This window comes from Globicephala melas, chromosome 7 (genome assembly GCF_963455315.2).
Source record: "Globicephala melas chromosome 7, mGloMel1.2, whole genome shotgun sequence".
Lineage (NCBI taxonomy): Eukaryota > Metazoa > Chordata > Mammalia > Artiodactyla > Delphinidae > Globicephala > Globicephala melas.
Window position 1 is genome coordinate 69,432,886 of NC_083320.1, and position 18,308 is coordinate 69,451,193.

Sequence of the window (18,308 nt, forward strand, 5' to 3'; positions counted from 1 at the left end):
TTTAAAATTTGCAAGGAAATTAGTTAGGATAAATATTTATTTCCACATAACATTTCTTAGTTGTGAAAAACACAATATCCTAGTCACATTTACACATTACTTAAACTTTGCAATAAATTACATTCAAGATATTCAGTAATTTTGACCAGGAATCTGAAATTAGGAGGAAATATATAACACTACATTTTTCTTATATTTTATATGATTTCAAAATATTAAGATTAACATAGGGATAGCATTAAAATTCACACAAGAACAAAATGCCTATAAAAATACTCAGAAATACAGAATTTCATTGGATATGAGTGCTTATTCAAATAGGTGATCATGTGAAGGTTTTAATTCACTATGATCATATTAAACAGAACAATTATTAATATATTAAAACACTAGGAGGCTGCTTTTGGGACTGACTGGCATGTACAGCTAGTCTAAGTCATAAAACAATGGGAATGGTTACATGTAGTGTCTGTATTATAAAATACACAAAGGCAATGCATTTGGCATGTAAAGTTTCTGTATTTTTCCTTGGCATTTATAAACACAGACTTCATTAACTACAAACTCTTCTTATATTTTTTAGGCTTATGTTCCATAAACGAAATGGCTCCTTGAAAGATTGTGAGGGGGAATTTTACAGAAGGCATCAAAATGTTGAACCCAGTAGAGGCTTTGTTGTTTATTTCCTTCATAAGCTTAATCACAAGAGGATTTGTTTTGGGTTTTTTTTTCACTTTTCATGTACACTTATACTCAGAATATTAATTCATAGTTTGGAAAAGCCACAGGGCTCTGAATTATTGTAAAACTGGACACTGACGATTATAAGGCTGACAATCATTGGTAATTCTTAGGAAACAAGAGCACTATGAGATTTCATCTTTATTAATTCACATTCACTTGAAGTGAAATAAAATACTGTATTTTTAGTAATGCTCAAAAATTCTTAACTTTCCTTCCTCTTGTATAAACTTAGTAAAGATGGATTATTTCATATAGACTGAAATATCTACAGAAGCTTCTCAAACAGAATCTGAAATTTTCATTTAAAAGATTATTTTTCTACAGCATGCATTTAATTAAAATGTGGAAAAGAGCTCTGCAGAAGAAAAAATGACAATTGGAGACCTATCAGTCTAACATTAGAACATGATTCAGAAGCAGCATTAAGCAGTTCATGACCTTTAGCAGTGGAATAACTGTACAGGAGTGGAATTTCATGTACAATAACTCACCATGTGGCATTCCACAAGTATGTATATGATAGGTTTATTTGGAAAACACTTGTTGTCAATGGGAGGTGAATTTAACAGCATATTTCTGGTAAAGGTTTATATTGAAAATCTCACAAAACCTACGAAGTTTTTCTAAAGCATTTCATACAAGCCTAGTATTTGATCATGTAATCACAACCTGAATATTAAGCAAATACTACTTGACTCTTTGCATTAGTATCTGATTCGTTTAAACAAGTTGTGAATAGGTTTCCATATATATTTTTCAAAATGACTTTAAGTTTTAGTTACATACAAATTCTTAAGTATTAAATGTATCATATTAAATCAAGGAAATGCATAAATACAATTATTAAAAATGCTTTCAAACTAACTTTTCGATTTGGGTCTTTTGAAATAAGTCACTAATGCTAAGCTATAAAAAATAAAAAGAAGTAAGACTACCTTTCAAAATTCTTCTAAATGAAATTATCAGGTATCTTCAGGTCTCTAAGTAGGAAAATACAAACTAGGTAATATGACTTATCTCTTTAAGAAAGCTATTGCTCTCGTAAAACTGACAATGAGAATCTAGTGTTTACAAATGTCTAAAATACAGCAAGGAACAGAGATTCTTGCATTAGCTATTGTATATGCTCACAAGGGTGTCTCACCGTTCAGAAGTTTAAACACAGAAATGAAACGAGTATTGCACTACTTACAGTATGAAGGTGGATTTGGGATGAAAGACAGAATTTATAATACATGATCAAAGCAGTTTTCTGAATAATTGTGGCACTCCTCTCATATATATGTAAAAAATAAATTGAAGATCAAGTCATAGACAAGTCTCCCTGTCAACACCTTTCCCTGAGTCAGCTTTCTTCTCATTTCGGCTTTCAATGCTACAGGGGAAAAAGGAGAAATGCATTATTTCAATCCAGCATGGCTACTGGGAGGTCTGCTGGTTCAGACACAAAACCCATCAACCCCAAAGCACCACAAGGGCCCTTAGGCATTGCTCTTTCATGCTGCAAAGCATAGATAGATAGCAGCAATTAAAATCCTCTGCACTCAGTGAGACAGAAACCAAGAACTGCAGAAAAAGGGAAATTCAAGAAACAGAAACTAAAAAACAAAAACCAGACATTTTAAAAACTGTACCCAAAGCATGCAAGATTAATATCATGGTCCTCATTTGTGCAAATGAATCACTGATGATTGTTGAAAATGCCATTCATGCCCCTGTCTTAAGATAGCACTGACACTATGAATGACATAAACAAGATGGATGTCGCAGTAGGTATTTCCGGGCCCGGCTGCAAGTGGCGCATCCTTTGCGCACAGACTGGATTCTGATCTTTGGTGAGAACTGCGTTGTCGTCCAGAGGACAGACACGCCTCTGCTGGTCGGGAGGACCCGGTCACCCCGCACACTGCCCTCCAAACACCTGTGCCGTCTCTTCACAGACAAACCCTCCTCCTGTCCATCAGAGGAAGCATGTTTCACCCCACTCCTTCCAGAATAAACTCATTCCCAAGTGGCTTCTGTTTTAACTGTTCTCCAATTAACTTTATCAATGGGCAAACTGGTAATGTGACTCTATCATTTTTTTAAAAAAATTTTTCCGATGTTCACTTTTCCTACTCTCAAGTTGACAATTTTCACGCGAAATTCAAATAATGCGCTGACACGCGTGAAGCTCACACCAAGAGTACATGCATGCTCCCGAGGGGCAGCTCTGCTCCCTCCCGGCCACATCTGGCGGGTCAAGACGAACGCTGAGGCCCCTCCCGGGCCCCTGCTGCTGCCGACTCGAGGGCGACCCACACCCGGCCGCTGGGGCCCTGAGCTGCAAGAACCCACACATTTTTACTGTTAACTTTGGCTCTTAATATAACTATGAAATAGTTGATGGTGGGGAAACCCTTGGTTTTATGTAACTCTTCTCCAAATAGGAAAGGGACAGTTAAAGCCCCCTTTTTCCTACAGGACCTCCTGTGCAGCTTTCGTAGTGGTCAATAACTTAGACACATTCTAAGAGTGTGTTTTTTAAATTGTTTTTCCTCCGATTCAAGCTAGAAACAGCCCTTCTCAGTTGTCACCACCACCCGGCGCCATCAGGTAAGAAGCGCCGCAGCTTCTGCCATCTCTGGCGCGCCGCCAGCACTGAGAGCTGGTGTGAGCGGGTGTCGACGGCACCCGGGTTTGTGCCTGCCACACTTCTCAGCACACAGTACTTACAGGTCAGAGCAAAGCAACTTTTCCTCTTTTCTGTTCTCCTTCCATGAGAAGAGATGACAGTGCCGCACATGATGTGTTGAGAGGCTTAACTGTATTTTTAACTCCTCTATCTGCATGACTCACTTTCTTCTACTTTAAGTTCCTTTCAGATGACAAGTGTCTGCTACGCTACTTTCCAAATTTTTTCCCTGGGTGCTACCTGGCTCCCTGTGTCTTCTGCCAAACAAAGCCAATGAGAAAAGGCAGCAGCGGCAGGTGGAGGAAGCCCTGGGCTTGGAGTCGGAAGATGACATTCAGCTTCAGGAAGCTAAGAAGGAGCTGTGTGACCCTGGACTAGTTGTTTAATTTCTCTGGGGCTTGGTTTCCTCATCTGTACATTAGTTTTGGACTAAATGGCCTCTAAATTTTCTTGTAGCTTGAATGTCAGATTTCTGAGGCTGGTAGTCTCAATTCCAATGAGCTCTAACTTTTGAAAGATAGAAAAGCACATTCTATCTGTAGGAGACTGTGGGGACGGAGACATACTGGTCTCTACACATGCACACTTCCTGTGTGCACAGTGCTCCATAACCTTTCCATAAGTGAGCAAATTCCCAGTGACACTATTAGCCACCAGGCAGAGAAAAAAAAAAGCGATTCAGAAAGTCAGTATCATTCACAGACATGCTTCCTCCTGATGTCCTACTTTGGTCATACTGGTTGTTTAGTTCCAAAACAATAACCAATTAAATGATTGGGCTTTTTTTCCCCCCTCTTTAAAACCAGTGGTTCTGGTATCAGATCAGATTGCAGCAGTGAAGCAGAAATTTTATAACCAGCTCAAGACGTCTATGAAAAAAATTACTGACTTGAATCTTCTCAGTGCATGGCTATTACTCTCTTTATTCCCTGTTACATTCATTTTCAGGATGTCAATCAATTCTAAACTTCCATTGTAATCAATATATTATATCAATATATATTTCTTAAATGTATATCATATCTATTACATGCTACTACAATAAACAAATATTGCATATCTATTGCATATATCTATTATACATATAGATATTGCATATCTATTGCATATCTATTATACACCAGGTACGTTGTAAGGACCAAGGGACACAAGATGGATGAGACAAAACATAAGGAAGTAATATTTCAAGAGAGGGCAAAATGTGACCCACTACCTTCATGCTGCCAGGCACTCTATGAAACTGTTATTTGTCAATGACACCATAGTAGTTGATATACACAACATTTACCAAGCAGTCATGAGAGGGCTGAGGCCTAGGAAATTAGAGCAAAGAAGCATCCAGCATGGGAGGGGGCGGGGGTGTGGGGACAGGAGAGCAGGGGCAGTGTCCCTAGACCCTAGCCTCTGCCACCAAGGCAAAGCCAAGTGCTGCCAGGTACCTGCCCAAGAAATGCTGGTCTTGGGTGTCAGCGTATCACAGCAGTTGCTCACCTATTCTGATGCGATGTGGTTTTTAATGTGACCTATTTCTGTCAATTCATTTAAATAAGCTGTGGAGGAGCTTGTCCCATGCATGTATAGTGCTGTTGAACTAGGATCAAATTAGACATCCTGCAGATGTGGTAAAGCCTGTAGTCAGTTCTTAGATCCTTCTTTCAGTTAAGCTGGGTAAATTTTTTATTTTTTATTTTTTTCTTTGCGGTATGCAGGCCTCTCACTGCTGTGGCCTCTCCCGTTGTGGAGCACAGGCTCCGGACACACAGGCTCAGAGGCCATGGCTCACGGGCCCAGACACTCCGTGGCATGTGGGATCTTCCCGGACCTGGGCACGAACCCGTGTCCCCTGCATCGGCAGGCGGACCCCCAACCACTGCGCCACCAGGGAAGCCCTAAGCTGGGTAAATTTTTTTGGACAACATAAAGCGAATGAAATAATGGAGAAAATATAACTGCTATTCCAAATTCCACTCAGAAAAGGTATCTAGGCTTCTCTGATAGGCATTAGGGCCTATAGTGGGGGATAGGATGAAAACATCTAGGGGTGGGGTGTCAGAGACTGCTGGGAAACCAGCTGAGGTCTCGAGAGAGAGACCCTGAGAACCTGGTCTTTAGGGCGTTTTTTGCCAATGGACACGCTAGCAGGTATAGCATTTTTACAGTTCCTGGTCATCACACTTCAATGCCTTCAACAGATACCAAGAGAAAGCGGTGGCTTGGGGAGAGTATTGCTGTTGTTAGTATTGGTGGTTTTAGGATTTCTGGAAACCACATTCTTTCTGCCAGTTTCCTCTGTTATGAAGAAGAAAGACTAACAGAGAGATATTTTTCACGTGGAAAGCTAGATTTTATCACACTTAAAAGTAAAGAAAACTGGGTAAACTTTCATTCCACAATAGTTTTGAATCTCATGTTAGTGGGAACATAGGTTCAAAGAATAAGAAAAAGGTGGTTATATGAAAATATAAAGGGTGATCTATTTAAAATTGCATCTGCTTTTAGGCACACTACATTGTTCACTAGAATTAGTCTACTGTGAGAAGTAATCTGACACATATTTTAAACAATTGAGTTTTTCTGGTGAAAAGCATCACTTGACTTATTTACTTTAAGGAGTACCTAAAATATCATGACATAAAACTGTTGCTTGAACCAAAGAAAAATAGAGAAAGAGTTTTCACTATGGATCTGTAGAGTACAGGAAGAAAAGCAATCTCTAAGTCTGATTGTCTCAAATTCTACACATATTCCCATGGCTGGCATTTTATTTTGAGCTCGTAAACCTAGAGTTCACATTTTTAAAAATCAGAGACATGCCATATTTTTAATGAGAAAGGGTCCACAAGCATATATTTCAATAGGTTTGAGAAACTGCCCTTCTCATGACTGATTTTCTTCCAAGACGTCTAGCAAATCAGAGCTACTGTGAGGATGACTCTATCAGACTGTGGCAGGGATCTTTGGGAAAAGAAGATAAAGCACGTTTTAGAATAAAATATTACTTCTGCTTGAGCCAAGCAAAGAAATACATGAAGATTTTAAAGCCTTGTTAAAAGACAGAAAATATCAACCAAAAGTCTTTGAGAGAGCCTGTTGAGTAACTTACATTAACCTCCTTTTGGAGCAAGTGGTGGAGGTATTCGAAGGAGAGAAAGAGAGGGAGAGGGGGAGAAGAGGGAGAAGGAGAGAAAGAGAGAGAGAACATGAAGTAATCCCCCAGCTTTATGGGGTGAAGACTCCTAGACTCTCTGCACATCCACTGCTGGTGTTGTTTATGCTGTTTAAGATAGATATGACACTGAAGCAGCATGCCATTTTGGGGTGACAAAATCCATCAATAAGAGATATCCTCGTCTAATATCGCCTCTTTTTCTAACCCATGTTTCCAGATAGTTCTCATGAAGATAAAGCTTGCAGTTTTGGAAGCATGCTGGTGCGTAAATGGAAGTTCCCAGCTTTGCAATTTCTTAATTCAAGGGATAAATTTTCTTTATCAAATATAGAAATTTGATGTTATTATTAAATACAGTTCTAAGAGGTTTGTTGATTTATATATGATGCATTTGTATAAGTCATGTGGGGAAAAATGTTTACTCAAGTTTCAAACCCTCTTAAAGAGCTGAGTGGTTATAGGAACACTGTAAACACTCAATGTGACACTGGATCTAAACCCAAGACTCTCCACGCCTTTTGCCTCCCCAAAACTCACACAAAGAACATAGGCTGACCAGGTTTCTAGAAGACACCATTTAACAAAAGGAAATGCAACCAAGGAATAGGTTTGAGGGAAAGGGTCTTACCTTTGGGGAATCAGCTTCTAGAGTGATTAGGAAGGGGAGCTTATGACAAAAATGTAATATAAAAATTAAGTAGAAAAAGTTAATTTAAGGTCATGAAAATAAAGGAAATTAATAATTAAACACCGTCCCAAATCCCTCAATCACTCTTTAATAAGAAGAAATATCGGCATAATACAGAGATTTTCTTCAGATCAACATCTAAGAAGACTGGATGGTTTGAACTCTTATTTATAAATTCTGGAAAATGCAGTTGGAAATCCTGCGATGACTCTTGATATTTAAGGACACACTCTTCCCACCTCATGCATTTAAAACTATCATCCACAACTGCAGGAGTTGTTTGTAATGTTTGCATACAGAGAAGAAAAAGTGGATAAAACTTTCTGGAACTGAAAGTTTTGGGGTAAAAAGGTTAGGGAGGGTTTTTCAGGGGGTTGGAATAAGGGACTGGAAATAATCTAAATACAAAATTACCATTGCATGTGCCATATGGGTTTTACAAAGGACAACAGGAGAATGAAAAACATGGTCAGACATCTAAGGGGGTCCTGAGAAGTGGGTGATGAGGGAATACACTAAAATCCTACTGCAAAAGAGTATGCTAAAATGAATGTCCAAAAATGTCCTGCATTGGCACTCATTTATAGCACCATTTCTCCCCACTGTCATAGTTTTGGAGTGAGCTTTTAATTTGAAAGGGAGATGTTGAAAACATACCAACAAATGTGATAATTGCGATTTCTATCCACTTTTTAAAAGAATTTTCTGAAAGATTTTAGATCTAAGTTCAATGGAAACCAATGCTATTCTTTTAACGGATTCATGTCATTAAATGACTGGGATCATTATAAATTCACATTATTTTAGAATTCAAACCTTTTAGAAGGAAAGCTTGACTCCTTATCTTTTGAGTTATCGGCAGTAATCAGAAGGTTCCTCCACAAGGCAGTCTTTGACATTTCATCAGAAATATTGATCACAGATGGATCATCTCTAGATAGGAGTTTACCCAAAATGAAACAATAAACATTAAATAAGAAACTGCAGTTATCTAGCGATAGACACTAAATATAGGACAGTCTTATGCCTCTGTACAGTATTTTTGATAATTAAAAATTAAGTATTAAATAGTTCTCTCTCCAAAAATTATGAAGAATAAAAATCTAAATGAAAGATTCTAGTTATATAGAAACTGGTTTGGGGTACAGTTTTCCTAATCCATTTCAAATGACAGAGTTTAGGTTCTGCATGTTCATTGCTGGGCCTCTTGCCTCTACATTCATAGCCCAGCAGAACTCTTCACCCCTCTGCTCAGACTCGACAGTGGCTCCCACCCACTCAAAGTAAAAGCCCAGTGGATGGGCTGTAAGGCCCTGTCCCTACCCTTACCCTCTAACTTCACCTTCTGCTATTACACCCCTGGCTCCTTCCTCTCCAGCCACAATGCAATGGCCTCCTGACTGTCCTGGGACACTACAGGCTTTCTGCTCCCTCAGGGCCTTGTACTTGCTCTTCCCTCTGCCTATAACATTCCTTTATGTGGTATAACCCTTTCCTTCCTTAGTTCAAATGTCACCTGCTCAGATAGGCCTTTGCTGACTGCTCCATTTAAAATTTCTGTTTCCATCGTCTCATAGCAACCTCATCCCTCTTTTTTGCTTTAAGATTTTGTTGCACTTTTCACCATTTGAAATACTGTATTACATGACTTGTTCATTTGTTAATTTCCTGTCTCCCCCCACCTCTACTCTACTTGAATGTCAGCTTCATGAGAACAAGGATTCTTGCCCATTGGTCCACTGCTGTTCCCCCACGACCTAGACAGAGCCTGGCACTTGGTATCCACTCAATAAATATTCATTGAATAAATGAAGGCAGCCTGTGTACTTGACAGAGGTTTTTCCAAATGACTGGGGGAGTCTGTAATATCAGGGCCTGTACTATGCTGCGTGCAGTTTTTACATTTTAAAACTGCACCAATTATAGGTGCCATTTAGAACTCTCTAAAACATTCCCAGGGCTAGAAAGGCAACCAAATATCAACAGAGATAAAACACAGGCCGAGTCAAAGAAAGTTTCATTGGGTGAGAAATCAGCGCTCTTCTTACCACACGTAAAAAAAAGATTCTCTGCTGTGGAAAAAGTCATGTTCTACAGAAATTCTAAGCTGACCTCACATGCCGCTCATTGTGGACATTCACAAGGGGGCAACAAATTCAATTTTTAAGAGGAACACTGAGAGTCTGAAGCAAAACAGGTCTCACAGGCGCCTTCCTTGCCCAATCTGGACATGTGTTCTTTAATACCTCTAATTCATCCAGCCCTTGGTAACTCAAAGCATGAAATCAACTAGTTTCCAAAAGAGCGTCATGTAGAATATAAGTTTTTCATGATATTATGTGAAAAAGACTCTTGCGAGCAAAAGAGTTTAGAAAATGCTGGATACAACAAAGTTAAACTTTTTTTTTTAATGCCAGCACTAGAGTCTTTAATGTGCCAATGTGCATTATGAATCTCTAAATTAAAATGTGGTATGGAACATTTTTCAGACTAATTAAACCACAAAATCCTTTTAAGAGGGGTACCACAAGGGACTAGGTAGATTTCTATAGAATACAGTTGGGAATACGCTGATTCAACTAAACAATCAACAGGATTTTAAAATTTAAATATTGTAAAAAAAAAAAAAAACAAGAAAGAGAGAGAGAAAGAAAGGAAAAATGCCTTCTAGACTTGTGCTCACTCTTAAGTGGTAGATGATAATTATATTTTTTTAATCTAGGGAATATGGTCTTACAGTCAGACCCTGAAGATCCACTCCTATTTTTTAACTCTATGAAAAATCTCCTCAGACAAACATCTTCTATGCTCTTTTACTGGTATGGCCCTATATTATCCTTAAGCACTTTGAGATCATATACATAATTTTTTGCCCAATACTTTCAAAAGTTTTATTATAACTTAGAGGAGTCTGCTTTTTTTCTCTTTTTGCTCTTTGTGCATAAAGAAGATTAGCACAATCTTCTTTATGGAGAGTGACATAAATATTTCCTAAAACGGCTGGTATCCCTGAATCCTTCAATTCAGGAAATGGCTTATCTCTTTGGAAGTGTCTTTTTGAAGGGGTCAACGCTGTTTTTCCCCGAGTTCATTTACATGTGATGAATTCAATAAATACCTAGCTCATTTATCCCAGAATTAAATCTTGACCTGTCTTCAGGTACTACTTTCACAGAAGATGAAAGAGAGCTTTCGTATTCATTATAAAATAGGAGAAGACTTCAGACAACAGCTCCCTGCCTCGCTTCATTTTAAGCAACTTGGCTATAGTCAGCATCTAGTGGCAGAACTTAGTACTGGGACAGGGTAATCTAACACCTAGTTTCAGTTCTTTCTACTCTAACATAACGTCAACAAGCCTCTATAGTAATCCACACATACGAAATTCTTCAGTAGAGTGTATAACAACACATTCCAGTACTCATATTGGTGTGTTCTTACATTTATATCTTACCTATAGTGCCCCTCCAATGGGAGTTGTACTGTGCCCTCATCTTCCATAGCCAGCATACTTTGTTCTTCCTGGCAAGATAAGTGTAAAATATACAAAGTGAACCTGATGAGTCTCCACTTTACATTAAAGAAGAAACAGAGATTAATGGTTCACTATCTCATTAACCTCAGAACCTTCCACTTTGTTTGCATTTATTAATGCTAGCACAGGTCTTTTCAATAAAGCATCAGCTACCGAGAACATAAGTAATTAATGAGTCTTACACCACATTAATGCTAACAATAACCTCCCTCATGTCACTCAATGTAAAACATGGTTATTTTCCAAGAAGATTTTTTTTTAAAATAATCTAAATTTTACAAGGACAAACATATGGGTAATGTAATCGTTTTCATTGTTGAAATTACATTCCCAGAATGCTCTGTTAGAAAGGAATGAGAGATGTATTTAGGGCAGTGGTTTTCAAACTTTAGTTTATATCAGAATCACCTGGAGGGGTTATTAAAAATACAGATTACTGGGCCGCACCTCCAGAGTCTGATTCTGTCGGTTTGGAGCAGGGCCCAAGTAACACATCTAACAAGTTTCCAGGTGATGCTGATTATGCTGGTCCGAAGACAATACTTTGAGACTTGGAAATAGACAGTAGAAGGTATCTTTCTCTATGGACCAAAACACAGGAGTGCTTTCCACTTAGACTCCTCGTAAGCTTTTGTTTTAGGTCTCAGATTTCTTCTTACAATGACAATATTCCACCCTCCCCCAAAGGATGGTAATGCTTCATACATTCATTTCTTCATATATAATGTTTTAAGAGTATATCTTTGGGATGAAGATAATCTTATGTAGCACTGACATGTCCTGGTTTAGTTTTCAATAATGTTATAGTTAACCTTTTTCCATGTACCAAAATATAAACAGAGTTATCTCCAGATTATAGCTCCTATTTAATGCATTTATTTTCAAGTGGGTCAATTAGGAATGTTCAAGTTTAGAGAACTATTTGGGGCCGTTTAAAAATGTTAGAATTATTGGCTCTAGTTCCAGAACTGGAATTTTAAGTTGTGTAGAGATGAAGAGCTAGGTGACTTTCCTGACCAAATGGGAACTGAAGACAGAAAACAGGGAAGGCCCTGGAGCCTCATTGCTTTCCCTCTTTCAGTAGCTTAGCAGTAGCTTGGCTGGTCTAAAGCAGGTTCCAGAAACACATGACCTTTGGCTGATGTCATTATTCCTGGCATGCAAGACTGTTCCTAGGGTCCTCAACTTGCATGCTGCCTAGTCTAAAGAACCATTGCCATATTTCTTGTTACTTAAAGAAACAGTGTTTTCTACAGTCTCTTCAGCTAACCTATGAATATATAACGTAATGTGTGGGCAGGTCTCGTTTTTACTCTTGAAGTGCTCTCCCTACACATCCAACCTGTGACTAAGGCAGGCTCCCCTCTGCTGGGACCTTAGCCATGCTGCATACAGAAAAGCTATGCTCAGCCTATGCTGTGAATAATGGAGAGGCCAGGGGACTGTATGAGATCTGCCACTTCTCTGCTTATAAACTACACCCCCCCGCCCAAACACAGTGTTATATTTATACTCTGCGGTGTTATGGGCATGTGTCTGTTACCCCTTTGCATTACAGGAATTCATTCTATTCTCTTTCCCTGTTACTTTTCAAGGAAAATTTTTCTTTTAAGACCTCTCAGATGTACATTATTTCTTATGTATTATGCCTATTCCCCATGTTATTTGGAGATACCATTAGTACTAATTCGTGGTGAGTAGACAGTATCATTGGTTTGAAATTAAGCATTAGAGCAGAGCTAATCTGTAGTCTAAAATGATGCATGCCTTGCAAATGGGTTAGTCTCTATATATGGAAATAATACATGTGCCATATTAATTTATATGCACATCATTGAGGCCATGGGCAGAACGTATGTATCCTTTCAGGAAGAAAAGGTTATCTTAATGCACATGGAGGAACATAAAGAGAAAATATTCAGCAACCCCAAACACTATTTAAGTAAAACCAAATACAAACAAAATGTAATTCTTTCCTTGGTTGTCCACTGAAAGGTAAGCTTGGTATGTAGTATCTTTTCTGACCAACTTGGAATAAAATGTCAAGAAGTCAGGTAGAAAAGGTTTAATAAAGAGTAAAATTCTAAAAAAGCCATCAGTGCTTAGGTTACCTGGCAGCAGAAAACTAAGGCTCGAGATTCAATCTAACAGCAAAAAATTGGACCAAAGCTTTGGGAACAATTTTGGTTTTTTCCTCAGATGATTTTCCACTTTTCTCTCAAATTGCTTTCAATAATTATTTTGCACTCTGTGGCTTGTTAGCATGTGTGGGCTTTATACTAGTCATAATTCTATCCAAACAAAAACTCATCACCTCTAAAGATAGCATTTCCAAGCCATGCTTATCTGAAGAGAAGGGTGGCAGAGCAGCCGCTGCCTTCAGTGCCAGAAGGAAGCTGGGTGGGCCCCAGAGCTCGGGGATAGAGGGCCGGCTGCATCCTAGGCAGCACTGTGAGGAAGCCAAAAATTGAGACTTTCTGGGGAGGAGCAGTCAAACCAGGCACCAGCCGTCATGACAATCACAACCTAGTTTATCTCAATCATACAGGAAAAGAGAGAGAAAGCAAAAAAGCTTACTGGGTATCCTTCACTTTATAAGTCTGAAGTATCCTAAAATGAGTTCCATTCAGCATTTCATTTACACAGTGTCCATCAAAAAATATGCTGAGCTCTACAACATGGAGATTTTACAAAGGATGATGATCAAAATTTTCCCAAGAGCACCTGAGGGGTTTTGCCAATTTGACTAGAGGAATGTCCATATTCTGATTTGAACACCATCTTTTAATTGAGAGGGTCAAAGCATTGTTCGGATACTACATAAGTGAAGGACAGTTAATGCTATATCCAGTAAAAGGCAGAAAAATAGAGGCTTAAAAACAAATCTATTCAATAGCACTCAAATATTTACTGAGCATGTATTATGTGCTAGGCACACAGTGAATAAAAAGAATAATCCAGGAGCTATTCATGAATCCATTCAGCAAATACGTATTAAGCATGATCTTCAAGACAGGTAATCTGCTAGGTACTGGGTATACAACAATGAAAAGAAAGCCATAAACTCTACTCTCAGAGGATGAGAAGGATAGGACCAGAGGCAGTGGTATCTGGGCCAGTCTTATCTGATCAGTTTGGTAATAGAAAGGAAGAAATTTAGGTGGGAAGATACAATATGGGTCAAGGATAAAAGGTAGGAATAAATAGGACATGTTTGCACGACAATGAACAACTAGCCTGGTTGGGGCCAAAGGCCTGTGCTGAGTAGAAAAGGAAAATAAAATCAGGGTTAAATCGTGGTGTGTTTTGATGAATACGATCTTATATATAAAATTACATCATGAATCTGAATTATAGTTTGTGACAGTGTAAAAGATACAATTCATATATTATGATACCTAACAAATGTTCTACCTAATGAAATAGGTAACATCTGTTACTGTATCCATTTCTCATGTAAAGTCTGTATCTGTGTAGGAGCCCTCAAATAGCTCAAAGTACAAACAACAGCAGCACAGAGCCAATGTTCATAAAGATGTCTATCGTATTAGAGAGAGATAACATTCAGCAGTTTTAGAATTCATAGATCTTAAAAAACGGAAGGGACTTCAGAAATCAAGTTTAACCCCTTTATTTTTACCCAAGAAGACAACAGGGCCTACAGAACCTACGAAGTGTTTGATCATTTCCTTCCCCAATTACTAATAGAATAGATAATGCTACAAGCATCACACACACACACACACACACACACACACACATACATACACACTTATAATAATTTGTAAACCATAAAATGTTATATTTATAAGAGGTATTCCTTAAAATTTCCAATATGTAGAAGAGCCAATACATACGACAACTCACTTTAACAATGAAAACTGAAAAGAAAAAATACGGAGGAGAAGTAGTCTATACAGAATTCATGGATGCAACATGTTTTTTCATCAGAATATTTGATTCAGTTTCTCTAATTGACTTATCTAAATTATTATAAAATACAATAATTCTTGGATTTAGAAGACTATATTCTGGTGAGGTAAAGTCTGTGGGTTTAGGAAAGGTCTTGCCTTAAATTTTAGCACACCTCAGAATCATCTGGAGGTCTTGTTAACACAGAATCTGGCCCTATCTCCAGAGTTTTAACTCAGTAGGTTTAGAATTCAGATTGTAACAAGTTGACAGGTGTTGGCTGATACAGCAGAGGTCATGGGACTACACTTTGAAAACCACTGCTTGAGGAAGAAGAATATGCTTGCCTTGCTCTAAGATTCAATTAGAAATAACATTTGCCTGTGCAATCATTAGGCCATGCTTCCCAAATCCACAACCAATTCTGATCTTTCTGAGCAGTAAGACACATTCTCTAATTTGTTTAATGGCACTTGTTTTTAGATTGCTTTTCCATCTTCTTGGCCTTGCTCATGAGACTGCTTCATACAGATCACAAGTCCCACTCGCCCCCCCCTCCTTTTTTTCCCTACAGCATGTATGTTAGAGTGAACCTCCCACAAACCAAGAGGTGTCAATATCATGATCACTGCACAGAGTTGAATTTCCAGGATTTATCTAACGTTAACCTCCTTCTCCCTCACCGAGGAGCAAACATTCTGCTGGGGCTTACTGCTTTAACAGCAGCTCTTTTGTCAAATGTGTACAATGTCCTAGAGAATACTGAAGTAGGAAGGAAAGCGTGTTGGTACTCTGAGCACATTTGGACATCCAGAATTTGATTCTGCAGTCTTCCCTTTACACAGAGCAATGTGCAAAATGTCAGGGTTCCAATATTCATTTCTATCCTGATTATAATCCTTTCTTTCTAAAAACTGAAGCATATGCATATGCATATGCATGAAGTACATGAAAATTTGGAACAGAAGCTCTGCGACCTTGGACTGGCCTGTGTAGCTATTTATTCTGCTTAACTCATTATTGAATTTTAAGGTCAAACTAATGTTTTCTCAGTGCCATAAGACCAGAAGTGGGCTACTGATAGTAAAACCTTGGATGATAAAGGTACAAGCTTGTAACTATCATCAAAAGGACAAGAGGTGAGACTATTTTAAATTCAAGTCTCAGGGAGCTGAGACATTTCTGCTCTTTACCATCTTTCCAGATCACAATCAAAGTTATGCAATTAATTTGAGTAATTGCAGAAATGCAACACTTTTTGAAGAACTTGTTCATTTACCATGTTAATATACAATCTCTTGGAAGACTGAGCCTTGGTATAAGATGCCAAGTAAGAAGATCACATCCTTCGGTGGAGACCATAGCCTCAAGCAAATGGAATACCGAGATCTGGGTGACCAAGTAGAAATTCAACCAGAATCCAAGTTTTAGTGTAATCCTTCTTAAATCTTCCAACTCTCTATACTGATCATATTCTTTTAATACTAATTCCAAGTTAGAAAGTTAATATCTTTAATTTAACTTTTCTCTCTACACTTCTCAGATGGAGAATTTTCTTTCTTTGCACTGGTCAGACTATATTTTAATGTTCAATTATGGATTATTTCTTGACTGTATTATTTGTTTACTTGTTTCTTTCCATGTACTGAGGATCACATTAAAGTATCATCATATTAATCTATTTGAGAATTTAAAGGTCTGTAAACCTGCCTGATTAATGTATTACAAGGCATTTTCCCTTACTTTTTCTCATACGCCGAACCGAAGGATACAGCTGTAACTTTGCCTCAATAAATCTTTAATCTCTTTTTGAATCCTTTTAGAAAACTTGAGTTCTAGGAATTTTGGTAATATTTAATTACTTCTAAAATCTTTATAACAATCAGAAAACAGTCAACACCCCACTGGTGTACAATGGGTTCATAATATAAAAAGGTTAGAAGCTCATTACATAGCATCTCTGCCTATCTGAAGTTAATAAATTCCAAAATGGACATATGGCACACATACATATAAGTACCATACATATGTAGCTATGTGAATGGTTCTGGGCAATGGAAACGGCAGATTCTAATACATTTATGACTACTGTCAAATTTGTTCTCTCCTATTTCACAGATATATAAAGGAAGAATCTGAAATTTTCTTTGAATGAAAAAAGGGAAGAATATTAAGCATAATATATTATATATACATATTATTTTTCTTTTTACAAAGTTTTAGAAGGGCAAGAATGTTCCACGGTATGGATATGGCCTAAGGAGAATGCTGTAAAAGGAATGATTGTATGCCTGGGGGTGTTGCTAGCTTATTCCTACAGAATTAGTCGAGATATTTGACAGGAAGTCAAAGCAGGAAAATAAAGCAAAATTACATTTGTAAGTTACTGCATCAGAATACTTAACATTCTCATTATCAGAAAGACTACGCGGAAGCTTGTGGTCAATGAGTTTTGTATTCAAAGTTGTCTTCCTTGGAATTTAAACCTTCTTAGAAATTGTTTTCAACCTGAATAAATTTTAATTATGTCAAGCATGGATACTTTAAGGCTTTAGTGTTTCTATATTCTTGTGTTTATTTATTTACATTTATCTTACACCAAATTCTGTCATATTCTTCTTGAACAGTACCTGAGGATGAGAGCATACCTTTACTAAAGCCCTAAAAACAAACAGAAATTATCCAAATATCTTAGTTAAAGCACTATTAAAAAAAAACTCTCATACTTAAATGAGAATATATCAACTTGGAAAAATAGTTAAAGCACTATTTTTAAAAAATTCTCATACTTAAGAATATATCAAACTTACAAAAATAAAGAAACATGATAATTTTATAATGACATTTTTAACATTATATAAGTATTGCTAGAAGTATGATACTAAGTATGACTTCTACAACATTTGGGAAAATTGAAATAGTCATATAGAATTAAGATACACCATTACGATCAATCTTTAAATGTGGAATCCGTTGTCGGTAATAGGACAACATGGAAAAGTGAAGAAATGCCAGACAGTCACATATTATGTAGACTTATCTGTAATCCATTAGACTCTGTGGCCTAATCTGGACTCATCTAATGGCTAAGTAAAACCTAAGACCATTGAAATGTTTGCAAACAAATTCCCCAAAGGAAAGAGGAATATACCTATGGTTTGAGAAAATACACCACAGGTAGGAAACTGAATACATTTACTGACTGCCGTATAGGAGAAGAAAAAATGGAAAGAATAATGCGTAAGTCTCACCAAGTATTTTCTTTCATATTTATTTCCAGTTACATGAAAATTTTATTCTTATATTTTACAATCTATGGACCCGATCATTCTGCTAAATGATGAACTTGTCATTTTTTTCATTTTTACTCTTTTTAGTTTTTACATACTTTAAAAATATTATGATTACTAGCCTTCAAAATAGACCCAGGCTTATACACTAATTTAAATAAGTCATAAAACTTAAAACCAATTGTTTTAACATATGAAACAGAATAGGATAAATCAGCAGTCTGTGAAAGTAATTAAATACCCAAAGTTTCTCTAACAACATTTACTCAAAGCACTTTGAAAGCAAATCAGATCAA

At 37.4% G+C, this 18,308-nt stretch overlaps 1 protein-coding gene across 9 annotated transcripts in view; it reads right to left on the reverse strand.

Moving 5' to 3' along the window:
* The window catches only part of SLC4A10 (solute carrier family 4 member 10), a 312,417-nt gene continuing 294,109 nt past the window's right edge, over positions 1–18,308 (reverse strand). For 5 of the 9 annotated variants that reach the window (XM_030852613.2, XM_030852628.2, XM_060302358.1 and 2 more), the window contains 3 exons: positions 10,730–10,797; positions 8,092–8,208; positions 1–2,119 (listed from right to left, as the gene is read on the reverse strand). In XM_030852613.2, coding sequence (XP_030708473.1) covers positions 2,053–2,119; positions 8,092–8,208; positions 10,730–10,797 — 252 coding nt within the window. In that variant the 3' untranslated portion in view covers positions 1–2,052. Of the gene's footprint in view, positions 2,120–7,215; positions 7,267–8,091; positions 8,209–10,729; positions 10,798–18,308 lie in introns of all 9 variants that reach the window. The other 4 variants (XM_030852615.2, XM_060302359.1, XM_030852614.2 and 1 more) reach the window with 4 other exon arrangements.